Genomic DNA, 27,493 nt, shown 5'->3' on the forward strand with positions numbered 1-27,493 from the left:
TTCCCGCGTTGTTGGCCGTTGTTAAGTAGCGCAACATATCACAACAAAATTGATCATATCTTCTGTTTTGGTTATTGAAATAACTTGAAATTTTCAGAGAAGCTGCATAAAACTTTGTTCTTTTCAATATAAAAAAATAAGAATTTTCAAAATTATTTTTCATATACAGGCAGTCCCCGAGATACACCTGGCTTCAAGCATCCCTGAAAATTTGAAGTCATGTCAATAACTAAAACAGAAGTTATGCACAATTTACCACGCAAAAAGAGTAGTTTCTCATACAAAATTATGACCTACCCGTGTAGGTGGTCATAGAAGTAAGGAGTAAAAAAAAGTTAAAATAAAAAAAGTATATAATAAATAATTTTGAAAATTCTTATTTTTTTATAGGGGAAGGTAGGTAAAGACGGACACGTTGAGGGAAATGGTAAAAATCTAGGGTTATATAAGTGCAACGACCTTGAAAATGTTCATATATTATCTTACACTCATGTTTTATCAGAAAATGTGTTGAAACTTTTAAGTTTCCATCGATTTTTGCTTTTTTTCATGAAAGAAAAACATGATTTTTTTCGTGCGGTTTTGAAATGTTCGGGTAAGATATGACACCTGATTCGGGTAAGATATGGACACCTGATATGGGAAAGATGGACACCATGAAGGGTAAGATGGACACCTGTAGAAAACGTTGGAAAGTGAAGAATTTTACAGTATTTTAACAAATTCTATCGCTTTCCACGTCCTGGTACGTTTTTAAACCAATTCTTGGCTTATTTCAACGACGATTCATTCAGCCGTGGTTTTAGGACTTGTAAGCACCGCTTCTAATATATCGTAGAATGCAGCATCTAAATCATTATTGAAATGTCGCGCACTTACAGCTGACGTTGCTCCAGCTTACAGAACAACAGTCTAGAACTTCCTTTAAGGAAATTACTACGCGAAAAGACCACGACCCCAGTATTTTTTGAGGGACTTGTTAATAGTTTAATCCATTTCCACCATGTCAAAATTCATGTCAACCATGTCAACATTTGATGTTTGTAATCCCATAGAATTTTTCATCTATTCCTGAACAATATCGTATCAATGCCTCATCTTTTTATTGTTTAAAGTTGTCCAAGCTGTGACAAGATATTGGATTTCGTGAAGCGCCTCATCAGCGTCGAGCGTGTAATAGCATAACGTATGATAACTATTTTGACCGGTGTTTCATTTCTCGCTTAATTCAATACTCTCTCTAGTTGCTGATTGGTTTATAGCTTCGGAATACCCTTATTTAAGGTATTTGAAGAAATCTATTTATCACCAATTGATATAAGAAGTAAAATAAATCAATAAATTTGGTGTCCATCCCCAAGTGCCACAAATCCACTAAACGACCGCTAAACGGCTTCTAAACGACTCAAGTTCTCTACCTAAACGGAATATAGAAAGACTTCGTTTAGCAGACGGCAAACGACTCATGCATTCTAAAAATAGCAAAAAAGCTGGTGGCGCTCTCTGTTGGTGGGATACCCCAACCAGTTGAGCTTCATCGCTTGGAGGAGAGCTTTCTCATTTTCTCTGTACTGTTGTACGGTTTCGCATTGAAGTTATGCATCGCTAGAACTAGAACGGCGATACGATTGTTTAAATACTAAACTCCAACGGAAACCACCAGCACTGAAGCAAATGAGATTTGAGTAATGGTCGTTGGTGTTGATACCCACGTATCTGACCACACGACCATTCATATAGATTTTTGCTCATAATATTAGAAGGCTATATAGGTCATGATAAGATGAAACTTGTCGAAACACATTGCAAGAAAATCACAGCAATATAATGATGAGTTGTAATACGCCATTTATTGATCAAACCAATGAAGCTGTGGAGCTTTCTTTTTTTTTTCTATGGATATTCAATTTTCCAGTCGTTTAAGCTTAATCTGTGGCGCTTGGGACCCTAGAATAGTTTCGAGCCGAAACGGATTCCCGGTGTCACCAGGTCCATCAAGGAAATATATTTGTTTATTGTGTGTCTCCTCTCCACTGGATTGTTCTGTCAAACCGTATTTGTCCACTGCTGCGGTAATTACATAATACACACTTCGTTGTTCGTTGTTCACTCGGTTCACGTTTACTAATACGTTGTCCTGCACATCGAAAGCATAAGAGTGCTCCAGGGAAAATAGTTCGGCAGCGGATATGACACATTGTAGCAGGTTTGGCTGTATCTGTACAAAGTCGCCTGAATGCGGCATTCTCGGAAACATCGTCAGCGCCATCCGCGGCGTCTTTCGCACAGGTACTGATTAATGAGTCGTAGCGCTTTGAGGTTCTCGACAGCTCGCAGTAGCCAATTCTGTTCGGAGTTTTCGACGGTGTACTGATCCTGAATTTGTGTATTTGCGGCCTTACATAACTTTATACACGTATGGACGATATTTGAATGATTGTTTATGGTTTGTCGTTTTTCGTCCAACGCCTACATCGATGAATCGCTATGTCGGAGGAAAGTGTGCGGAAAAATCAACACGGTACAAAAATCATTCAAGCAACATCAACTCACTAACCAACATCGTCTCACTATGGAGTGAAAAAGTAACGCTCTATAGTGAGAGATTGAAAATGAGAACCTTTTTGTAAAATTTGTTATAGGATATGCCAAAAATGTTCTCAAATGTGTTGTTTAACTTTAAGTTAGGATGCTGCATTGTTGATTTTTTCGCAAATTAACATTTTGATGCATTTATGAGAAGTGTCCATCTTACCCGCAGTGTCCGTCTTTACCTACCTTCCCTTACTGGAAAGAACAAAGTTTTATGCAGCTTACCTGAAAATTTGAAGATATTTCAATAACTAAAACAGAAGATATTATTGGAATTATAGTAAGCCGTATTTGGGTTATGAGTAATTTAATTATAGTAACCTATGAATTTGTGTAGCTATAAGTTTTTGTATGAAATACATTTCATTCTGTTTCTAACCGTACCAAGCTGGTGGACTGCACTACTTCCAATAGATATGATCAATTTATCATCCAGAAATGCTAATATAATCTGGCCACACAGGCTCCCAGGGCAAAAGCTCGCTTGAAAGGTCAATAACCGTCGGAAAACGTCAAAAACGACCGTCGCCAGCGCCTCGAAATCGTTGCGAGTTTCGCTCGCTGGCGACGTCGGTTTGCAGTACATGCGACGCCGGTTTTGACGTTTTGCGACGGTTTTGCGACGGTGGCCGCCAAAAAGCTCGCCTTGCCCTGTGGGAAAAGTGACCAGAAATACCGAAGTATATCTATATCTAGGGTTTGCAGGAAAAAATCTCAATTTTTTAATCATCGAACTACAAAACTCAGCCAAACAATTAAATCAATCTAAATAATCTAGTGAAAACCAAATGACAGCATGTACTATAAAATCATATCCAATGGAGCACTGCTGCGGCCCTGAGTGGTCGCGTGGAGCCCCGAGAAAAAGAACTTGTCACCACTGAGAAAAAAAATGTGCATCGTAGTCCTTCTTTGGCTTAGAATTCCAATTTTCAGATCGACACTTCAGAAAAATCTTCATTTGTGTAATCGATGAACCAAATCTAATCCATATCCTTAATAAAGGATGCATATTCTCGTGCGATGGAACTTTCTTTTTGCGCATTAGCACCCCCCTCCCCCCTATCTCGCTTTACACTTCTTTCGCTTTTACTTCTTTAAAGTTTTGAGTTTTAACCTACCGAAAACTACCGATAAAATTTTGATGCGCCTACCGAAAACCGCCAAAATAATCTGGCCACACTGGGCATGAAGTTCGACTGACAGCGCGCTGCCCAGGTAGCAGTATGAAATGTGTTCGTAAACAGCAATTAAATTGGATCTTGTATTTTTTTTCATTGCTTTACAAATGTTTTTAAAAATTTTGATGTACATCGGATTGATGTAGTTTTTAGAGCTTTATAACAGTGTGAGCATATTTTCCGACACGTTCATTTCTTTGAAGTTGGTGCAGGGATTGTGAAATACAGACGGTGGCCGTTTCTGAAGGGCTCGTTGTCGTTGACGTTTATCGAATGTAGTAGAAACGTCAACTTATACAACAGCCAAAAAAGTCCAATCGGGAGCTGCACGATCATTGCGCTTATTATTGCGTGAATAAAGTTATAAAATATCAACGTTCCATTGCAGCATCGCTCGCACGGATAGTGGCAAACGCTTTGCGCACCATTTCTGACCGTTGGCATCCATTCGCTCGACATTGTGATTGTGTGGGCATCGATTTCAGCGGGCAGCATCCATCTTGATAACACAACCTTGCGCTAGCATGTTTACAGTAAACACACATCAGCACGTAAGTATGCGAGCTGGGCGGGCGGATGTTGGCCCTCCTCCTTCCCTTTTGGGAATTACGCAAATCCGTGCAAGATGTACCAGTGACCAGTTTCGCATGCCAACTGATTGGGTGTGATATTTCTCCCTGTAGCAAATACTGTTTCACCTGTCTCAGATTACGCCACGACATAGTAGCATTGCCTTCAAGAAGCACCATAGACACCATCAACACCATCAGCAGCAGCAGCAGCCTCAGCAGGGAAGGGAAGCAGTATCTCAGCTAGCGCAGCAGGATTTTGTGCCACGCTTGAAACAATCGCTCGTCACGTTTTACACCGATGCGTTCCGCAGCTCAGTCGAGCCGTCTCCGGTGGGAGCAGCGCCCGCGCAAGTGCCGTCGGAGGAGCTGTACCGGCTGAAGTTACCCCGCCGGTTGGAGCGTAATTTGCTGAAGCACTTCAGCCAGGTGGAGCTGCTGGGTAGCATCAAGGAAAGCACGCCCTGGAGTTTGAACGTTACGCCCAAGGTAAAGCATGGAAAGCGTGATGCAATCGCTGAGACTGTGTCGTTCAGTGGTGAATCGGTGCAGAAAATTGTCCGCAGCCTGCTGGCGCAGCCCACCAGCTGGAACACTGTCCAGCAGCGTGGCTTTAAGACGGTTCGTTCGATAAGCGCCGAACTCAAGCGCAATCCGGCTCTGTACACACGCATGAAGGATGCATTGGGTAAGGGTGCACACACTTTAGTGAAGTAATCAATCGTGAATCATTGTCAGTTCAATACAAACCGTGTTTATCCGTTTGTAGGTAATCCAGCACCGCCAATCTCGCACAAGTACGACCCGGTGGCGTACTCCGCACAAACCATTGCCCCGTCGGCACATGGTGAGCCACTGAATAAGCTTTTGGCCGACGATCCGATGCTGTCGGACGAGCAGCGACAGCGGTTGAAGATTGCTTTCGCCGAAGGCTACCTCACCGCATCCCATCCGGATCAGCAGAACCGCTCCGGCAAGGCGATGAAGTATTTGAAATTCTTCCAGCAGCTGCTAATCATCGTCGTGTTTATCGGCATCTTCATCAGCATGTTCGCATCGCCAAATGGATCCGTGTTCAGGTAAGTGTCGGTGTGAACTAGGTTAAACCTTCGATTCGGGTGTTGTGGTGGTCGTCGTCAGCTTGACTGACCAGCGTGTGACATTTGCTTTCTTTAGTAGAATACAAATCGGCAATCAGGTGGAAGTCGATCCCGAGGACATTACCGTGACGTTTGAGGATGTGAAGGGCTGCGACGAAGCAAAGCAGGAGCTGAAGGAGGTGGTAGAGTTCCTGAAAAACCCGGGCAAATTTAGCAATCTAGGTGGCAAGCTACCCAAGGGTGTGCTGTTGGTTGGACCGCCCGGGACGGGAAAGACGCTGCTTGCCCGTGCCGTCGCCGGAGAGGCCGGTGTGCCATTCTTCCACGCTGCAGGGCCCGAGTTCGATGAGGTTCTAGTTGGACAAGGAGCACGCCGCGTTCGTGATCTTTTCAGTAAGCTTTGACGTGAATTTCCCCGTCCTGTTACATCGCCCATTCAGTCGGCATTCATTCGTTTGTTTTTCCATCTTATTGTTTTGGGTATGAATTTCAGAGGCCGCCAAGGAGCGTGCGCCATGCGTAATCTTCATCGATGAAATCGATTCCGTCGGTGCGAAGCGTACCAACTCGGTGCTACATCCGTACGCGAACCAAACGATCAATCAGCTGCTGTCGGAAATGGACGGCTTTCAGCAGAACGAGGGCGTGATCGTGCTGGGTGCAACGAACCGACGCGATGATCTTGACCAGGCGCTGCTGCGCCCGGGCCGTTTCGATGTGGAGGTGGTCGTGCCGACGCCCGACTTTACCGGGCGGAAGGAAATTCTCACGTACTATTTGGGCAAAATTCTTAGCCGCGAGATCAACATCGATCAGCTTGCGCGAGGGACGACTGGATTCACGGGAGCGGACATTGAGAATATGGTCAATCAGGCGGCTTTGCGGTAAGAATAGCACATTGACCAATAGTACAATTCGCAGCGATGCTAATGTTGGTTTGGCTACGGTTCTTTAGCGCGGCAATCGACGGAGCTGAAACGGTGTCGATGAAACATTTGGAAAATGCACGCGACAAAGTACTTATGGGACCGGAGCGAAAGTCGCGTCTGCCGGACGAGGAAGCCAACAAAATTACTGCATACCACGAAGGTGGACATGCCATAGTTGCTTACTATACAAAGGTAAGATTAACATTGCTCTGTGTGTGTGTGTGTGCGTTAAACAGGTTTTACTTTCCATCTGCGCCTTGCAGGAATCCCATCCACTACATAAGGTAACAATAATGCCGCGTGGCCCATCGCTCGGCCATACCGCTTACATACCGGAGAAGGAACGCTATCATGTAACCAAGCAGCAGCTGCTCGCCATGATGGACACGATGATGGGCGGTCGTGCTGCGGAGGAATTGATTTTCGGAGCGGATAAGATTACATCCGGTAAGAGCTTGCGCAAACATCCCAAGGTTTTTCTTTCTGTGTTAACAGCGTTTCGCTTGTATCGCTTCCGCCACAGGTGCCAGCAGCGACCTAAAACAAGCCACCTCGATTGCGGCCCACATGGTCAAGGAGTGGGGCATGTCCGAGAGGGTTGGCCTGCGCACGATCGAAGGTCCGAAAGGGTTCGGACAGAATGAGGTACTCTCACCATCGACGATCGAAAGCGTCGATAACGAGATCAAGAAGCTGCTGAACGAAAGCTACGAACGAGCAAAGGCAATCCTGAAGCAACACGCCAAGGAGCATAAGGCACTGGCGGAAGCCCTGCTAAAGTACGAAACACTGGACGCGGAGGATATAAAAGCGATCATGGGCGGTGAAAAGCTGGCAGCTGAAGAGAATTAGGGCAGCGGGCAGATCAGCGCGAATCAATGCGAGATCGGAAGGTGCACAGGGTGAAGATGAAGGCCGGCGCACCAGGACGACATGCAAAATTTCATACCGATTGGGATGAAGTGCGTGTATGTGTGTGTGTGTGTCTGCTGGATGTATAAAAGTTCAGCCCAATGTAAACGGGTTGCCGACAACATCCAGACTCACATATAAAACCCACATCCTTCTGCACACTTCTAAACGATCTTGCAAAGTAAACTAAAGCGGGAAGCAGCCAGTCTTTAAGGCAAATAACAGTGTCCGCTTCTTCTTTTTTAACGCCTTTTAGTGAAGGTGTAGTGTTACAAAACCGCTTGATGATGGTGTAATGTCGATTGGATCGAGGACTAATATTGCTAGTAAGTGATACAAATTGCAAATGAAAAATGGAAATCTAAAACGACACCCAGCGTAAGGACACATGTTAGCGATCCAATGTGAAGTTATGAACTATTACATTAAAAAAAAAAAACAAAAACAAAATACAAAAAAACGATATATGCAAGCGTGTATATATACATATTATTTCTTAGGTGGCACGCTTCATCAAACATATTCAAAGGTCCACGAATGTCTGGTAGGGCATGGAAGCAGAACGAACGCCGTGCAAGGTACAATGAACATTCAGCGCTGTCCCGAACAAGAACGCGCTTTGCATTGCTTTAGGTATGAAAATAAAGTACTGTTATCAAGAATTGAGTTCGGAACACCTTTTGTGAATCTTTTGTGAAGTTCTTGAACGTAAATGGCTTCACTGTGTAAAGGAAAACAGGCAATCGGTAACAGATTTCATTTTATATGATGCATTTATTTATGGCAAGATTCCAGGGGCAACGCCGCGCGTGTGTGTGTCGTTAACGGTGTGTTTCCTATTCTGCATCGCGCTTGTCAACGATACAGTCGGACAGTTCCTGTTCCCGCTCGATGAGTCCATCGTCCAGCTCCCGGGTGCCTTCCGTACCGCAGCTAGTGTTGGTCTTATCCTTGCTACACTCTTCGTACGACTTTTCGGACTCCTTTACCATGGCTGATACGTCCTTGTCCAGTGAGCTGAAGCACTCCTTAATCTAATCAAATTACAGAAAAAAAGGATTATTCCTGTTACATCGTCCGATGTAGTAGAAGCGCTGCTGCACCTACCTTGGAATACTTTTCGATAGTGCTGACCAGATCGATGGTAGGGTTCATCAAACGTTCCTGCAGACGGCCCACAACGAACGACTTCAGGTACTTGTCCTTGGTGTCAACCTTCATGATCTTCTTCAGCAGCTTGTGCACCTGACGGTACGTGTTACGGGGGGACTCTTTTTCACCTGCAGTGGACGATCATTATTATTACTCCAAAAAACCTCCAAAGGCATTACGAAATTCTGTCCCAAATTACCTCCTTCACCGCCACTCTCGCCATCGCCACCCTCTTCGCTGCCCTCTTCTGCGTCATCCTTTGACTCTTCGGTTTCATCGTCGGCTCCACTCACTGCATCATCGCTACCTTCACCTTCTTCGCCTTCTTTCATAGCAGAGTCCATTTCACTATCATCACCCTCAGCACCCGAATCTGTGTCCGTTGCTCCTTCTTCACCGTCAGCTGCACCGGCATCGGCTTCCGCATCCGAACCAGCATCCTCTGCACCCTCCTCTGCCCCAGCGTCTATATCGAACGTGTATTAATGAGTGCCTCAATGTTTACAACACTCAAAGAAAGTCCCTTACCTTCGCTTAGTTCAGTAGATGATTCTTGATCGGAAGTGTCGTCAGCCGGACGGGCGGATACGATTAGCACGAGGCATAATACACTGGCCACAAGCAGTAGAAACTTCATCGTTTTGTTGTTGTTGTGGTGTTATTTCACTGACTCCGTGGAGAATAAAACAAATGTAAGTGATGATCTTTACTGCTGTTCAGCGCCGTTTTTATACCACACAGAGATCGTGGAAGCATACAATCGATCGGTATTGATACAGCTTGCAGCACGTGTTAAATGCACAATGCACAGGCGATCGGGCTTTACCGTGGGCAAATATCTGCTGCTAACAAGCGACGTGTTGCAATAGGAGGAAAGATTTTTATTTGCTTACCATACAGCGACATAATTGCATGCAAAGTTTACATTTAGTAATTTTATCCCGACGAGGAAAAGCGCACGCCCTGGGTTGAGGGGTGAAGCTGGAAAATAATGAAGATCGCTAAACCGTTGCAGTGAAGATCGGTATGAAAAATAACTCATATGCACTTATCTTTGCAGTAGAACAGTGCTTCGGATCGTGTGAAACAGTGCTTGATCTGCACTTTTAGTTCGAATACCGCATCAGGTCAGGTAGATCGAGTTGGCTATCGGGTGCTTACAAGGATGAGGAGTTGCAGCCATAGATCCAGCGCTTTGGAGACCTTTCTACTCATCCTCCTCCCATAGAAGTATTGAAATTCAAATCCATTGAGATTACAGTGATGATCACTGTGCCAAAAACTAAATATAGAAGATCGACATGGAAGACAGTGTAGCGCAACAATCCTGATCTAGAGCATGTATAAGAGTTTTGTATATAACATTAAGTCTCGAGCTAATCAGTCTATCGTATGGGAGACTTAATCTATGCTGAACTTGACCCGATAACGGACATCCTTCAGTAGACGTAAAACGACGTAACGATCAATGGACTGCCAAAAATGGGGCGGTCCCATGGTACAGTCGTCAACTCGAACGACTCAATAACATGCCCGTCATGGGCCCAAGCCTGAAATGGACCCGTTCCCCCGTTGTGCAAGGATTGGACTTATCCGGCTACGGTGGTAATGAATTATGTCTCGAAAGCCTGAATAAGGCCGGCCGGCATGTCCGCGTAGGACGTTACGCCAAATAGAAGAAGAAGAAGGACTGCCAAAAAAGGTGTTACCTTGATCAAGTTACGAAAAAACACCTAAAACAGTCATCGTCGGTCGAATTTAGAGAAATGTAGCGAAAAAGAAAAATACATATTCTCTAAGCTAACAGATCGTACATGCAAATGTTTGTCCAATTTTATTACAATACATAGCGCGTCATTTACCTACAGATATAAAATACAGCCAACGCTAGCGGGGTCACATAAAGACGTACATAAATAATAGCCTATTACTACAGCGAAGGAAATACTTTTGCGTTATCCTGTTTTCTCCATTTGCACATTTAAAAAAAATTAATCTACGCACCTGCAAACATTCCACCATTAACGGGTAAACGAGTTAGTTAAAAAAACAACATTACTAATTTAGCACAATTCCATATCATTTGCCGAAAAGCAGCTCTCTATACTGGTGGTTGCACTTACAATTTAACTGTTGCGCCTCAACAAAGCACGATGCAGCACGATGGCTGTGTTGAGCAGTGTGTTTAATTAGTTCCATTTTGTAACCTCACACTGTAATTGTTGCATTAATAGGGTTTTTGAATACTAGCTAGGCTAAAACGCATCATCGCATCACCACGTACTAACACGCAGGAGGTCTTTCGTTATTAGCGTGTTACAAAGGGTAAAAGAAAAGATCAAATAATACATTATTTTCGTCTAAATTAATACTAAATCTCACGTTGATCGTATGGTTCTTTTTTCTTCTTTTTTCGTGTTAATCCGTTGCACTTTCTTGTACGATCAAGCTCGTTCATTGGTAGTTAACCGATCATCAGTCGTTGCTTTAACGAACAATTCCACTGTATCACTACTTCTTGCTCTTGCTTAGTAAGGCACGTTTAGTTTCTTGGATTTAGTGTCGCATGATGACCGTCAGTCCTTCCATACAAAGATCATGCATGTGGCCAGAAGAAGTAAAAAATTCGCCTACAGCATTTAGCACCCAACAGTTTGTTCCGCGCCCGATTAGCCTTAAATCAGTCTGTTTTGTTTCAAGTAGTGTATGAGCAGTGCATGGATGAATTTGTACTGCGCTAATGATGGTATGATATTGTCCCGCTGTTGACGAATCTGACCTATCAATCGTGGTATATCTATGTCCTGTGGAAAGGGAACAACACGGAAGGGCAAGTTAGTGGGCATCTTAACAACATCCTAACAGTTTCATTACCGTACCTGATTATGATCCAGTGTGTAAAGTAGCAAATCCGCCACTAAGGTCACGCCCGTACGACCGCCCCCTTCGTTACAGTGTATGAGAACTGGTGGATTGGTATTGTGCGATGGTGGCACTTCCGCAATAGACGCCAGCCGTACTGAATTCAACTCTTCCAGGAATCCTGCAGGGAAAAGGTGCAAATGGAAAATTAAAAGCGACCATCCCCATCACAGCTGTATCTTGATGGTACTCACCTAAAAAGTGTCCCACATCTCCCGGACAGTTCTGATCGGCCCATTCCGTGTAGGATATATGCCAAACTGAACGATATCGCCGGCTTTGCGTGTGGTATACGCGCAATTTGCTCGTTGTACACCGATCGGTTTCTTGCGAGAACTCGCGCCACACTTGGTACTGTTATCCAACGGCAACGGGAGGGGCCAAAGAAAATACATTCAATTAATAAAAGATTTAAAGAAGCAAGCAGCCCCTACATCGAACCCTTACCTGCCCATACTCCAAACACCGTTCGCTGGTTTGTGGGATGTAGTTAAGCTCTTTGGATAGTTGCACCAACAGATAGACGTCCGCTTCCCAGACACACTGCCAGAAAATGTTTGTCGTCAGCGTGTCGTTCGGGCTTTCGGCAACAATGTAAAATCTTTGCTTGTTGCCAACAGTGCTCTAAAATGAATTGCAAAATGATATTACTAAGTTTGTAGCCAACAAGCACTACAAACAAGCTTTTAGGTCTTCTCCAAACAGGCAAAACACTTACAGTTATGTGGGACGCATTTACATATCCCATGCGATTGTCCCGTGTCGGTGTTAGCCGTACGCGATTGTTATCGTATGGTAGAAACGTTGAATCAAAGTTCTTGTTTTTATTGTCTTCCGCTAAGGCACAGTTATAGCTGGCACTGTCGCTACGTTTCGGTATACGCTCAAACTCGCAGTACAGCTGAGGATCTGCCAGTTTGGACTCGAGCAAAGAGCACTAAAGAAAAAGAAGAAGAAGATTAACATTCGACAAAGATCGTGCGTTCACAACGAGGTTCATCTTCAACCTACCAACTTCTCCTTGCTGATATTCGCCGGCAGTGGCTGCAGCCGTGGCAATCCCGTCGACCAACGGTGTCGCAGCTGACCTGCGTTCGCGCCCTCGTTCATGGAAGAGTTGGCACTTCCACCGCTCCCGCCACCCTCCGTGCCGGGGTCGACCGAGCCCTTCTTTTTGCGATCCTTCTCCCGACCGAGCGTGGCACTTTTCTGCTTGTCGGCCGAGTTTTTCGACCGACCGCCAAGAATTTCCCATATGCGCTTTCGTTTCGTTTCCTTCACGGACGAGGACGATGTGGACGTGTTGTTGTTGTTGTTGTTGCTGTTGGTCGAGCTGCTGTTTTGGGTGGTATTGCGGCTAGTAGTGCTGCCCCCGATGCCACCGAGATTAGTCGATCCCGTGATCGAGCTGATACCGGAATCATTGTGCCCACCATTGCGCACGCTACCACTCTGGACGGTTTCATTCAGCGTGTAGTTGGAGTATTGGGAAGCATCGAGGACATTGTTTGACGAATGTGATCGATTCATGGGCACCGGTGGTTCCTTGTTCGTGGCAATTGTTGCATTCGATGGCGGAGCTGTTATTGCGGTGGAGGAACTGTTCAGCTTCGGGTCTGCACTTGCCGAATCGTTGGTGGTTTGGTGTTTTGGCACTTCAGCGTTGGATGGAGCAGGTGGACCCATTGCTGTGTTTGAGCCTCCCACTTCCGAAGCCCGTTGCTGCAACAGTGGTTGTCGTCCTGTCGACTGTTCCTGTTGCAGTTGGTGTTGCTGTTTGGTCTGGTTATGTTGTAGCTGTTGCTGCTGTTGTTTCGATGCCTGTGCTTGAAAATTAAACGATCCACCATCCAAAACGTTCACCGGAGCGCTAGTGCCGGTTGGCGTTTGGGGTTGCGGTGGCGTTGGAGGCATCGGTCGCATCGTCGGCTGATGCTGTACACTTGGTGCCGACTGCACGCTTGCTGTTCGGTTGCGTATCTCCCCAAGCGATTCATTGTCATCCTTCCACGGCAGTGGCACATTTTCGTAAATCGGTTCGATCGATCCGTTAATGTGTTGAGATGAGCGGTTCAGGTGAGCTTTGGCAGTTAAGCCGATGTGACCGTTGGCAGTAGCATGGTAGGACGGACTGTTGCTATCGCTAGCCGGTGTGTTGCCACCCGCAAGCAACAGATGCTCCATTCCACCCGGCACGTAGTAGTACACATTACCCGGAGCGGCTTGATTCGCCGCCGATATTAGGCCAGCTTTCGTAGAAGTTAGATTCTCCATGAAGTTCAGATTTTCGTACGTGCCGTGTGGTAGCATCGTCTGTGAATGGTGCAACTGTGCGTGAGGATTGCCGGCGGCAGTCAGCCCGGGATAGCAAACCTGTCCACCGCTTTGTGAAAGATGCGCAATCTGCAGCTGATGCTGTGGAAGATGCGCCGCATGATGGTGGTGGTTCATCAGCGGGCGGGTTGATACCAGATCCGGACTAGAGCCAGACACCTGTGCACTTCGCAAACCGAGCAGTGCCCGATGGGACGCCAAATCCGGAGTCGATGTTGAGCTGAGCCGATTGGCAGGATAGGGGGGAGGTGGTTTCACTAGTCGCATCATTTTAAACCGATGTGTTAACCCATAATCGGACGCATCGGAGTAATGCGGACCGATGATATGGGTCGTTGTGTGGTGCGTTACATCCGGATAGGGTTGCTGATGCACCTGCTGGGCGGCAGATTGTTGCTGCTGCTGCTGCTGCTGTTGCTGCAAATGCTGCCCATAAAAGGACACGTCCGGCTGGCTGCCCGTAATCCCGTACTCGAGATGATGTCCGGCCGATGCAACTTGCTGCTGATGTTGTTGCTCCTGTGCTAGAAGCATCTGGGAGGCGGACAGATGCAGCAGACTCCCATTGACAAGCCGCACATCGTTACTGCTCGAACGGTACTTTTGTTGGATGGCCGTCTCGTAGTCTGGCGCTGGTCGATAGGTTGGCAGAAGCGCTTTTAGCCGGTCCCGGTCTGGAGTCAAGTTGTTGTTGCTTAGATCCAAACAGGACGAACTTTGTGCCCGGTTGATGAGTGACGCATTCGAGCCGACAGGATTCAGACCCCAACTGGAACCCATTTGGTTCGAATACTCCAATGGCACCGCGGTGGTGGAAGTCGAGTTTAGATTAATATCGAGCCCTGAGGAACGGGACGATTGCATCATGCTTGCCGGGTTGAGGTTGTTGAGATTAGTAATGCTTCCGCCGGCACCAGTCGCAATCGCAATATTGCTGGAGGATAGATGAACACCTGGTCCGCTCGGTCCACCTCCTCCTCCGCCTGGCTGTGTATCTACTATTGCATGATGTTGGTGTGCTCCACTGTTCCACATGTTCGACGAATGCGATGCAAGCTCGTGCGTGCTGGGCCAACTCGTCGTTCCCATCGGGCCCTGATACGGAGCTTGTGATCCTCCCGGCGATGGACTAGGCTGATGCTGCTGCTGTTGTTGTTGCTGTTGTTGTTGCTGTTGCTGCTGCGCGTGTATATATTGCTGTTCGCTTAACAGATCGTCTCGACTGTCGTTTAAATTGTCGCCCATGTTTTGGAACAGATTCAAGTTCATCTGACTCGCCTGCGTTAGGTTCTGCTCGTACGTAACATAGAACCGATGCTGCAACGCACATAGCTTCCAGATGTACCGACCCGTTGCCACATCCGTCACCGTGAACCCAGCACTTTCCCGTGGCACCGTACACTCGATGTTGAACGCACGCTTGTGGTTGACCACGTTCGTAATGTCGCGCCAGGGGTAGAACTTGTTTGTGTCACTAGCCACAATGATGCCTGACACTGAGATTCCTAGCATTACCTCCAGCCCGGTGTCGTTCTTTGCCGTGAACGTTTCCTGCCCGTACCCATCCAGCTGCTGGCAGGCGGATATGTACAAACTTTCCGCCTCACCTTGCGTCACGTTGTGCAGCTCGTGGGCCTGCTGAATTACCTGTTCGGTGAGCGCCTCGAGCAGGTTGGCATGGACCATTTCCTGCGGGAAGGAGAGTAACGTCTTCAGGTACTCGACCGTATGGCGATCCTGATGATTGCCGTACTCGGCTTGCCGGCTGTAGTTGGCCAGTATGACCGCTTGTCGCGGATCACAGCTGATGCGGCCTTCCACCACGTCGTGCTTCAGCTGCAGGAAGTAGTAGTTCCGTGTGCCCTCGTCCTGTATCAAACTGACGCCCGATAGTACGTAGTACATCACGCGCAGATGTAGCACCTTCGAGTTGGCGGAATATTTCTCCAGCTGGCGGCTGAGCGGGCGCTCCAGGTCGACCCATCGCATCTCGTCGGTCGTACCTTTGACCACATAGCGAAGGCCAAAGAACTCTGGCTGCTGGATCGAGATTCTTTGGCACACATTATCCAAACACTCCTGGCCAGTGCTTTCCGAGCTGAGCGTACAATCGATTTTGGTTGACGAATCTAAAAAAAAGAAAAGAAGAAACGGACAACCAATTGATTCATTAACTAGTTTTTAAGTTCTAGGGAGGATTTTTAGCATGGGAAATGCAAGTATTTTTGTATACGTCAAACAAACTGCTCGATGATTATTAGGTAAAATCTAATCTAAATCGACAGCTCTACTTCATGAAACTGTTTGCGTGTGTGATACGCATATTCGAATCGATATGTAATGGTTTATTATCAATTATTTTTAGAAAAAGAAGGAAAACATTGTTGGCCAAATACGAATATTTAGTACCATATCTCACAACTTTCCTCAATAATCAATGCTAAATTGCACATGCTAGAAAATGATTTTAGTTGAATTACAAATACTTTTAACAGATTTGAAATATTTATAGCTTTTCAGTTAACTATCTTAATACGAAGATGTTATGGTCAAGTTTAAGGTTTAAAGGATGAACACTAACACTAATTAGCCCAGATACGTACAGGGAAACATTAGATTACCCTTCGCTTATGGCTCAAACAAACCCCAGCTGGTACATGACTTAAGCTAAGCTATGTAATATAATGCTATATATCAACCAGTCACATTACTATAGTGAAGATGCATGAAAGATCTTTTTGTCATGCAATTGAAGTACTCGATATTGTGAAGACACTATTTACAGGGTTCTCCAAGTCAGTTTCCAATGTAAACATTGTTTTTCACTGATGTTTCATTTCCATCACCATAATTTTTAATTTCTTCAGTATGATTTTCAACTCTTCAACGGTCTGTTGCTCTCGTTTTTCGACCGTGATTTGAAACCGGATCTCATTACCTGTTGAAGAGTTGAAAATCATGCTGAAGAAATTAAAAATTAGTATGATGAAAATGATTTCATTTAAAATTATATAAGCAATAAGGCAAATCCGTTCCTCCTGAATATATATAAAAAAATATCAAAAAGATGTGCAATAACAACTCCTTCTTGCGTGCGGTGAAAAACAATGTTTACATTACGAAGTAACTTGGAAAACCCTGTAACATCAATCTTCAACAGCAAAATAATATGAATAGTAAAGGGTTGGTATTATTCTAGAAGTTTAGAGCAGTTGGGTCTTTCATAAGCACTCTTTATCTTCAATTTTCGCTTGATTGGTATCCAATAGATCTGATTTAAATCAAACTGGAATATTTTTAATTACTTTTTATTTAAATTAACATTATTACGATTTCGGCCGTATTTTTAATACATCATGTATCGACAGATTTGGTTCTCAGTACATTTGCTTCCTGTATATTTAGCCTTATCCCGGGCACACTCGGTTCAACGTAAAAACAATAAGTTTAGGTTTATTGTCCGGTTCTATAGATGTATGGTGCGTGGGAAAAACTTGACGAATTTATTATTAACCCGTTTGACGTGGACTTCTTGGGGGTAATCGAGTTACAATAACATTGTAAAACATCGTTTTACTGTAAAATTTGTTTGGTAAATAATTAGTTTTTTATTCCAAACAAATCCAAACGTGCACGAGCAAACATTTTTGTTCAATAAAAGCTCAAACTAGCTAGAATCGTAAAGACTCCCAATATTTGTGTAACTAGCAAGGATCCCAAACTAAAAAACATTTTTTTTATAAAAACAATTAGGACACATGTCCTAATCCAACAGTATACTCGTAACGAATTTTGAAGTTGAAGATGATGTGTGTTCAGTAGTAAATATGTATGCAAAGATTTTAAGTTCTCTTTCTTGTATAGTGAATGTATCTCAGATTGAACCATATAAAGATGAAAATGATGAAAAGCAAGCGCTATAAACGCCAGTACATAAAGAGTCTCATTTCTAGTTAATCCTCACCTCAGGAGGGTAATTAAAACGGACACATTCTACAATTTCTGCATACGTACGTTAGCCATTTATTCCGCAATCATACAACCAATATCTCAGAACAAAAAGCACATAAAATATCGTATAAGCACTATACAAAATGACATACTAAGTACAAAACAGCACCATTGTGTGTTGGCTTTCGTGCATCGCCATAAGGTCGCACCGACGGCAGTTGCCCACCAAACCAAACACATGTCACTAAAAGAAGACACAGCGATTCTTCATCTAGTATGTATCAACAAAGCATTAGCTCCGTTAAGAGCAATGACAATTTTGGTGACTCAACGCACAAACTAATAAAAACCCTCGCTAGTAATGCCTTCATCTCATAGCCACAGGTCTCTACTACTATTATGGTGGTTGCTTCCTTGTTCAAGGGCAACCTTGCCGCCAGACGCCCGACGACGATCGGTTGCGCCTGATGGAGTCGCAATAACAACAATTAAGCGGGCATGATGATGACGATTGTTTTCCCGGGGCCTCACTCAAGTACGTGCGTAGCGTCAGATTGATGGACATTGTTTGTTTTTTGGTTTTACTTTTGTTTTGTTTTTCACGATTACGAGGGGCCCAGGGGCTTATCCAGCCATTCAGTTAGGTCGTCAGCGATTGTACCGTTGTCGTAAATGGAATGTGTGATCAAAACGGTGTTCCCTTATCGACGGAAGTATTCGGCATAGGCACGGGGCTGTACCACACCACTTCCTATTAGACACGAATGGAGCGGGTTTGTTTCTTGTTTGGCAACAACGTCTGTGTAGTTTCCGAACCCGATTACGAGCTCCGACTCCGGAAAAGCTTTAGCCCTTGTGGTACATGTCTGGGGAGTTGACCACGCCTGGCCACACCAACCGACACGTTGTAGTAGTTTTACAGACTGGTGGTGTTACCGTTGGTTTTTATTTACCGATGGCTTTAACCGGCACACAAATTGGCCCCTTTTACCGACGAAGAAGAAAGAGAGAGAGAAAACACCTGCCCACGAGCGTAGAGGAAAGCTCATTTTCCACCCCCAAAAACACCTATTTTTCACGCCGCATTTACTAAAATACCATCAGCCACGAAGAAACTGGGCTAGTGATGTTCGGGATCGGTTCGCTTTAAAGCCTTGATTATATTTTTTTAGGGCGCACATAGGCGCTTACTCATGCTGAGCCGCTACAATCACTTATCGCGCATTTTACCAAAAGCTTCCCCGTGGGGAGCGCGACTCAGCGAGTGCTTATGGGAAATTAGCGGCTGTGGTGACCACATTTTCTTATCACTGCATTCCAGACCTAAGACACACACACACACATAGACGCACATTGGTTTGTAAATTTGAATAATCTCCCACCGGCAAAGGTGTACACAGGGGTTCGCGGCCGCCCAGCCCCAAGACCCTTAGGTAGAAGACAGACGATATCTTATTTGTTTTCCACCCACTTGATATGGCGGTCGAGTCGAGTTGTAAATGAGCAATCTGTTGAAAGGTACATGAAATCTGTTCTTGTTTTTTTATGATTACGGTGTGTACGGTTCCGTCCGCAGGATGAATGTTGAAAGGAATGCCACAAGCAAACAACTCCGGCCCTGGCCAGCACCGGGAGAGCTTAACGGAGCTTAACTTCTCAAGGGCACCGGCGAGAGAGTAAGCAGCAGCATGAAAAGATCACTTCACATAATTTGGGGGCTTAAGCTATGCATTGGGCGCAAAAAAACAGACACTTACTTAAAATGGTAACGACTAACTGGAGCATGGCTGAGAGGTGCGGGAATTTGTACGTCAACGTACACAGAGGACAGTTGAAGCCGGGTGGTTAAAATTCAAACCCTTTCGAGAAGCACTTTTCCTATGCGAGGATCCACCCACTCACTAAGCACAAAGCGCCTGCCACTGGCCGGATCACGTTGAACGATCTTAGTATTATAGTACGCAAATTAAGCACTCGCGATCAAGTTTCGATCGCTCGATGTATCGGCCCCGTCCGGGAGGTATAGAATATTAACGTTCTTTCGTTCGCAATGACATCATCGCTTGAAGGTGTTTATTTTGTTGTTGTTTCTTTTCAAGTATAGCACACGAAGGCGATCATTAAAATCCTGCGCATATACGGTATGGACGATCCCGTCCAGTATAACCAAAAGCGTGTTTGGCGCGGATTCCGGTCCGTCAGAGCACACACCACACGTCGTCGTCGTTCCTCCACGTGCGAATTATTATTCACCACCTTTGAAGGGGGAGGATGTGTAGCCGCACAACACTGCCGCAACTACCGACACGAAACGAGCACTGGGCACTGAAACTACACCTCGTCGTGTGCGTTGTTGTTGTCGGCCGGCCCGACGACTTGCCAATCGCTCACCAGGCTCGCCGAACAGTATCGCCGAAGAAGATACGCGCGCCATGCCTTAGGGATGGGTAGTAGTAGTAGCAGCAAACCACGAAAAAATCCACCCACCCATCCACCCAGTTGGGCGTTGTAATGTAGCGGCGTTGCAGCTGTATTAGTGATGGTTGTGAGTGGTTAGATGGAGCTGCGCTGCGGGGGAAAGAGGAAAGTCGAAAAAACAGAGCGACTAACACTGCGCGGGAACCTGTAGTCGGCCGATCTTTCCAGCAGTGGGAACGGTCCAGCAGATATATCACGCACATTCACGAAGCTTACGGTGCCGCACGACACACTCAATCACGGCGTCGGCGATGGCGAACCGGTGAGCGTTAGACATTTGTTTTATTCGCCCTCTAATCGTGATTTGATAAGTGTTTGGATCGCGAAATTTTGAATCGTAGATGAATTGTTCGATAAAATTAGTTCCGTGTGGTTTGAGATTATTATGAATTATGATATTTTGAAAAGATTCAAATGTTTTCAATGAAGACTTCATGGAATTCTTCATTTTGCAAATCCAATTGAATTCATTTTGCGAAAGAATTTGAAAATACACGTATTTATGAAGATTACTGAACCATTCGAGACTTTTGTTTCGTTCTTGAATCTCAAAGTTATTAATCTTTATGTAATTCGAAATGTATTTTTGTTTAAAAAAGTATATTTTTCACATGGTCTATAAGTCCATAACGCCAGCTTGGTCACATAGATTTTTCAAGATGATTGATTGATCCTTCAAGATGATTGTATGCTTACATCGAACATATTCTTGATTTTGTTTAGCGATTTACAGAATTTCCAAGTAGCTTTCGAATGCAAACATAATTATTCACCGTCTTCAAGATGTCACATCAATCAATCACACCATTTTACAGCTGTTGAAGAGCTTCACAATACAGGATTTTCCGAGTAAATTTCCAAAGTCAACAACCTTTTTCATTGCTTGCGAGATGTTTTCAACAGCTGTCAAATGTTGGATTTACATCATAATATAATTTCAGTTCTTCCACATGATTTTCAACTCGTCTCAAGCTGGATTGAGTTTGACAGTTCTTTGTGGTGTGTTGAAAATAATGTGCAAGAACTGAAATTATATTATGATGTAAATCAAAGATTTGACAGCTGTTGAAAAACATCTTGGAGGTGGTGAATAATGATGCGCACATTCGAAAGTGACTTGGAAAACCTAGATTCTTTTTCTTCTTCTTTTTGGCTCAACAACCGTTGTCGGTCAAGGCCTGCCTGTACCACTTGTGGCCCTTGTGGCTTTCAGTGACTTATTGATATCCCCCCATAGCAGGATAGTCAGTCCCATGACGGGCATGTTGTTAAGTCGTACGAGTTGACGACTGTACCACTAGACCGGCTCGCATATAATCACGTAAATAAAATAACTCCGAAAAAGAGAGTATAGGAGGAAGTAACCCATCAACCTAATAGAAGAAGAAGAATATATTGCACGCAGTGAATAACAACGTTTACATTCGAAACTGACCTGGAAACCCTGTACTCTGACCAGCTCCTTGGTAGAAATGCGAGCGATTCCATGGAACAATTGTAAACTAGTACTACTTAATAACATGTCCGCCATGGGTTCAAGTCTCTTATGGACGGGGATGTATAAAAATACTCCCAACTTTACATTTTCATTTATCTCACACAATTTCACACTGATGGCAACTCTACAAACGTATCAATCATCTTTGCAAATGCACCCCCTCTGTTGCCTCGACAATTTGCAGGTGATTCCTTAACGCGCTTTCAATTTCGTATGAAATAGTAATGACTCAGATCCTCGCTATGGTCGCTTGAAGCTGCACATTTATCGATGACAGAGACCGTAACCACGGCACAAATGCGATGAGAGTGTACAATTCTGTTTGACGCATCAACGTTAATCTGCCCATTGGATGCATATTTGTCGTCACGCATTCCACAAACCATTCAACTGCGGTGGCGCGCGCAAAATATGCCACTGTGAATTTATAGCTTTCTTATCAACTCTGCCCCACCATTTGATACAGTCACCCACCACCTGACAGAGACAAAACGCGTCGACAATATCGCAGTACCAGCAGGGAAAGACTTTGAAGCGTCTTAAGGTTTCTTCCGCCTGTATCGTGGAGGGTGTGTAACTATCTAACTCGCATGCTCGGGGAGAAGAAGTTGTCGTTGCCTTATTTTTACCGAGTGTGGGTGTCAATGGCATTGGGCTATCATTTATTAGGGTGACGCAGGGGTAGAGCGGTACAGTGGGCCGTTGAATCGCCACTTGGTCGGTTGGAAGTTGTCGTCAAGAAAGTTTGCCTTTTTCTATCTATTGAACTGGTGGCGATAAAATTGATTGAATAAGCCATGGACAGATTGATTGAAGTCTGCTGCAATGTCTAACGAGTCACATGTGTGGCTTGGTCAATCTTCGGTAATAAGAAAGTACAAAACTTTAACTTAGCTGTCAATTAATGCTTACAATTCAATGATCATTGTTTTAGCACAGGAACAAATTGAGATTCCCGCAATACTTGCCACAATTTTAATTCCTTATACAATCACATTTAAGATCGAGCTCGTAGGATCCGTTGCGTGCTGAATATTGTGTCGCTCATCCCTATCTAACCGCAATTGTGACGCAGAGCCATTATTAAATGTGTGCAATCAAACATACGACAGACGGAGGGGGAGTTCCGAGGGCGGCAGCGAAGCGATATTTTTGATAAGCGAGCAACTGATTTCCACCGTAGAAGCAAGAAAGGTGGCCGAGTTTCTTATGATATCGGTCATTGTGAGTAAATGTGTGTGTGTTTTTACGTCTTTGTGCCATATATGTGGATTTGTTGAAGGACACACTATGCTTCGCTCTGCATTCTTTGTCGCTTACCGCATGTGTCCCATAAAAAAGATTGTTTATCAGGTGAATCTTGATATCTTGTTGTGCATAGATAACTCGTTTAAATTATATGCCCGTTGTTTATGATCAGCGTTATAATGCTGTTCCTTTTTTGTTTAATTAAATGTAGCAAAATGAATTACAAAAGTAATATTAAATTCATTCGCTTAACAGGCAAATGCTACAAATATCAACCCCTATTTGAACTAACAAAATAGTTTTTGTAGATAGCAGCAATTATTTATCATAATAAACTTTTTCATTACAGTATAAAAATATGATTCAACTGTTATCAATCACTTGTCTTACTTCTACAACTAAATATTCGTACAGGTTGATCATACGGTTGGTGTTCGTATTGTATCGACCTATTGTTTTAGGTGAAAATCGACCCAAAATACAATTCTTTTCGATTCCTTGCTTTTTAGTTAAGAAATAATGTCTCTTTAATATCGTTTGCCACCACTAAGTAGGTATGATATGCAAAATGATCTTTCTGCAAAATGATCCTCCTCAACTTCAAAACGCTTATATGTAAGAGAAATTTATTTGATTTTATCTATCAATTTTTAATCGACGTACCTACGTTTTAATACTATTTGATAGATAATCTAGCAGAGCCTGTACAATTAATATGGTTTTCTTTTAACGAAATAGATTGAAAAGTAGTCAAAAGGTTAAACCAACTCGAGAAATTCGGAAACTGTTGATGGCATGCATTTTGACGAATGTAACCGTTTGGACATTGGACAAAAGTACTGAATATCAATACAAAAAAACAAAGAAATTATACTAAAACGCCTAACTGATTTTTTATGTTGAAAGCTATTCACTTTAACGAAACGTTACACGAACGACACGATATTTGACCTACAAATGGCCCACATCAGGTTTAAGATACTTTTCTTTTTATTGTATTGTCCTTAGACATTAAAAGGACAAGAATGTTAGTAATTAAATAAACAAACTAGCATCTTCAAGCACTATTCCAATAGAGCTATAACGCCAATTCGAGTATTAGTTACTTTTTATTCAAATGTTAAGCCTATTTTTGTTAAGCATTTTTTTACTTTAATAAACCAATTTGTTGGGTTCAAAAGATCATAGACACCACTAAACAAAACCTTCCTTTGACAACTTCGCAATAAGTAATTTGGCGTTTGCTGTTCTCTTGCTTTTCGTAATGTAGAATTAAATTTGCCACAATTTATGGCTTTAGAATAAATTTAGGTGATAAATATCACTGCTTCACGGCATGCCTGTTCTTTCTATTAATTAATACCCCGTTAATCCTAGACCGGAAAGCAAAATAGAGAAATTTATCTTCCGAGATGCATTATTTGTATACACTGTATACAGCAGGCATTGGCTAGGGTTATGGGCATTGCGACCGAAAATATGTATTATTGCTAGCAAACGCTAACGACCCTATCAGGCAGAAAATTCCGGCAGGTTGATTTGCACACACCGGCCGAGGCACAGTTTACTTTGTCTGTGTTTGTTTTCGTCCGTCTCTTTCTCTCTCTCTCTCATCTCCCCCCAACGATACAATGCGACCTTTTCTCCGTCAAAATCACTGAACGATGACGATGATTGCAAACATTACTAACGCAGCCAGCATAGCCGAAAGAATAGGTAATACGCGCCGCGCGGGTGAACCAGGTCCACCAATATTATACACTGACGACTATTTGTTATTCAGCGTCGTGGAATGTCATCCCCCTTTTTGCCGGGTGACCAAGCAGCTTTGGTTTCAATGCGTTTCACCCCTTCCCACGGAAAGAGGAATGTGTGTGTGTGTGTTAGGCGTGTGCTGGACACACAATTCCCCTCACGATCGTACAGTGTAGTAAGCCGGACCACCGGATGTTTTAGAGGCGGCCGTTCGGCAGCAATTGTGAATGAAAATATTATGAAACCGTTGGACTAATAACAAATTCTCTATTCCACCTGCACTCGCAAGTAGCTTCATTGGTTTGAATTACCGTTTCTGTGTTCTTTCACTTTGAAAAGAAAATGAAAAATGAGCCCTGCTGGACCGTACGGTAACAAAAAACGCAGTTTTACTCACCTAGATGATCGACGGATATGACGAACAGGCTCTTGGACATGACATTGTAGTGGCGGGATTTTTTCAGCTTCAGTCCGAAAGGCATCTTGAATGGTGGGCGATTGTCGCCCGGTTGCTATGTTACTGTACCTACTTTGCAGTAGATATTTTGTCACCACTTTGCGGCGTTTGTTTGTTAACCCTTGTGCTAAACACTGCGTGCACGCGATCACTGGATTGCTCACTCAGTCGCAGTCAGAACTTTGCTTCCCGTTCCTTGTCTTGCGGACTGGTTGAACGTAAGCTTCGGCCTGTTCCTGCACACCCACGGCGACAGTTGACGCAGAAAGTGATCGGACGGTCGGGCCGTAATAAAAACGATGATGATGATGGGACGGTTATGCGCGCACGCGCGTACTTTTACAACCTTCCACAACTAAATTCACTGCAAATGGCTGCGTGTTGGCGTTGCAGGCTTAGAATGCTTCTATTCCGTTGCAATAAGTTGCACCACTATCGTCGTAAATTTTGGCTTGACGAATCACCCTAATTCGTAACTAATTAAAACTAATCGCACCTCTGCACCGGGGACCGCTTGAACTAACGGACTGATATTCTACTGGTGCAGCAACTCACACCACCACAAAACAGAATCCGCTGACCGCTGTGCTGTGTGTGCATGTGCAGCGCGCGCGTAGGAAGTACGGAAATAAATGAACCACAGAGGATCGGTCGGTCGCTACCGCACGCACCACCTATGCGCTTTCCTTGAGCTGCCTATACCGGCGCGCAGGGTTGATGATGATGATGATGATGACGACGACAACGAAGCTACTTGGATGGGTTTGCCCACTTTTGACACGACAGCGATTGCAGCGGTATTGCATTTACACTTCATTTTTGCTTCACTTTCAACATCGACAGCATTTGAGCGCGACCGCTACGGCTCCCCGACTGCGACGACGACTACAGCACCAACGGACTATGTTGGCGATAGGAATAATTTCCCAATGCCGAAAATGCCACAAACGCCACCTTCGTACGGAGTGACACGCAGACAGGCTCGAACTGGCTGGCTGGTTGCTGGCCGCCGATGTGGATGCACTGTGCTTCTTTTTTTTCTATTAAAGCTTTACGGCCGATTGCAAAAGGGACACACACTCGGACGTCAGAGAAAGAAGCACCACACTTTACACTTTAGCTTCTTTTTTCCGCTTCAGTGCGAACCGTATATTTTCGTTCCCTTCAAACTGCTTGATCATCAGAACTGCTGAACGCACACGGAAGCACTTTGGTGCGCCTGCCTCTCTGCTTTCGGCCACCTTTCGCTTGGGTCCACTTTGCGGACAAAAACTTACTGCCGGTGCCGCGATCGATTTCTCTAAATTTATCAAACAAACAGACACAGGCGGACAAAGTATCACGTCGCAACTTTCTTCTCGATCGTGTAGTAAAGCGCACGATCACCATTCATCCGCGGCAGTAACGATGGCCGCGCTCCTTTGACAGCACAACACTGACCATCATCTCGATGGATTCAACTTCACAAACCAAAACTCGGCTCGGGCGGACGCACTCGAACTGGTCAGACGGGTGAAAAACACAACATTAAACGATGCGTGCTAGCCGATGAACACTTGATTCGGACGACCGAAGACGACGGCAGTGCGCTGCTCACACGCGCGTACGCAGTAATGTTATGCAAACGGGGACGGGGACAGCGACGCGGCACACGCAGGTCACTTACTGCAGATCAAAACCGACCGTCTTCTTCGTTGTCTTCTTCTGGCAGTATCACTGAAACAAAACCGTGCAACTGTCGTGCTTAGAGGACTCTTTCCAGTGCTAGAGAAGGCGGCTGCCGTAGATTAGGACTTGCACGACACATCATGGAGAAACGTTTCACAAAGTTTCACTGCATTCCGTTTCACCTGCGTACATTAATTGTGAGTTTCAAACTGTGCTGCTTTTTGTTTTGCTGCTGTGGTGCACTGTGGGAAGTGTGGTCGGTCAATCGCAATGACGCGTGATTGCCCAGGTAACAATTTGGAAACCAAGTTTTAGTTCAATTCCCAATTAGTAATTTAGCTTTGAACGTTTTGAAAAGATCGTTAAATAATGTCTATTATTGATTCTAAAACATATTTTTCAATGCTCATTGAGTTGAACAACACCATCAATCTGGTTTTGTTTTTTTATCAAACAGTAAGATTCCCAAATAGCTAAATTTGCTTAAGCAGCTCATTTTTGGCAAGCTAAAGAACACTGCTCGCATTCGCCTTTTGCAATACATAGTTAAAAAGTATTGAATTTTCAGGTGGATCTTTCAAATAAGGCTTAAGCAGCTTTCTTATGCTACAGTGCTGGGGATTCTTTTTCTTTGCGTTTTATTTTCAAGCAAGCGTAATTGATGAAATAATCAACAAGATTTGTTTCGTTTAAGTACATGTGTATATTTTTAAATTGTTAACATTCATGAATTACACAAAATTTCAC

The 27,493-nt window shown here is 44.3% G+C and overlaps 3 protein-coding genes across 5 annotated transcripts; 1 reads left to right on the forward strand and 2 right to left on the reverse strand.

Annotated features, from left to right (window-relative positions):
- Positions 1-4,049: 4,049 nt before the first annotated feature.
- On the forward strand, positions 4,050-7,957 carry LOC120902494 (ATP-dependent zinc metalloprotease YME1L). Of its 2 annotated transcripts, none has more exons than XM_040311283.1 (8): positions 4,050-4,324; positions 4,457-5,030; positions 5,112-5,421; positions 5,522-5,835; positions 5,936-6,326; positions 6,398-6,563; positions 6,635-6,818; positions 6,895-7,957. In XM_040311283.1, exons 1-8 carry the CDS (start codon positions 4,298-4,300, stop codon positions 7,221-7,223), a joined length of 2,295 nt encoding a protein of 764 aa, XP_040167217.1. In that variant the 5' UTR covers positions 4,050-4,297; the 3' UTR covers positions 7,224-7,957. The 2 variants fall into 2 exon arrangements, with proteins under 2 accessions (XP_040167217.1, XP_040167216.1); XM_040311282.1 differs by having other exon boundaries at positions 4,298-4,324; positions 5,519-5,835.
- Positions 7,958-8,037: 80 nt separating this feature from the next.
- Positions 8,038-9,146, reverse strand: LOC120900605 (30 kDa salivary gland allergen Aed a 3-like). Its single transcript, XM_040307853.1, has 4 exons — positions 8,964-9,146; positions 8,635-8,901; positions 8,391-8,563; positions 8,038-8,317 (listed from the first exon to the last, which is right to left on the reverse strand). Exons 1-4 carry the CDS (start codon positions 9,070-9,072, stop codon positions 8,120-8,122), a joined length of 747 nt encoding a protein of 248 aa, XP_040163787.1. The 5' UTR covers positions 9,073-9,146; the 3' UTR covers positions 8,038-8,119.
- Positions 9,147-10,227: 1,081 nt separating this feature from the next.
- LOC120900604 (tyrosine-protein phosphatase non-receptor type 21) lies at positions 10,228-26,978 on the reverse strand. 2 transcript variants are annotated; one of them, XM_040307850.1, is made up of 7 exons: positions 25,019-26,978; positions 12,369-15,820; positions 12,076-12,294; positions 11,805-11,981; positions 11,552-11,711; positions 11,315-11,478; positions 10,228-11,239 (listed from the first exon to the last, which is right to left on the reverse strand). In XM_040307850.1, the coding sequence occupies exons 1-7, from the start codon at positions 25,101-25,103 to the stop codon at positions 11,111-11,113; spliced, it is 4,386 nt and encodes a 1,461-aa protein (XP_040163784.1). In that variant the 5' UTR covers positions 25,104-26,978; the 3' UTR covers positions 10,228-11,110. The 2 variants fall into 2 exon arrangements, with proteins under 2 accessions (XP_040163784.1, XP_040163785.1); XM_040307851.1 differs by lacking the exon at positions 25,019-26,978 and adding an exon at positions 19,400-20,049.
- Between the last annotated feature and the right edge of the window lie 515 nt (positions 26,979-27,493).

The sequence above is a fragment of the Anopheles arabiensis genome, chromosome 3 (genome assembly GCF_016920715.1).
Source record: "Anopheles arabiensis isolate DONGOLA chromosome 3, AaraD3, whole genome shotgun sequence".
NCBI classification, from domain to species: Eukaryota; Metazoa; Arthropoda; class Insecta; order Diptera; family Culicidae; genus Anopheles; species Anopheles arabiensis.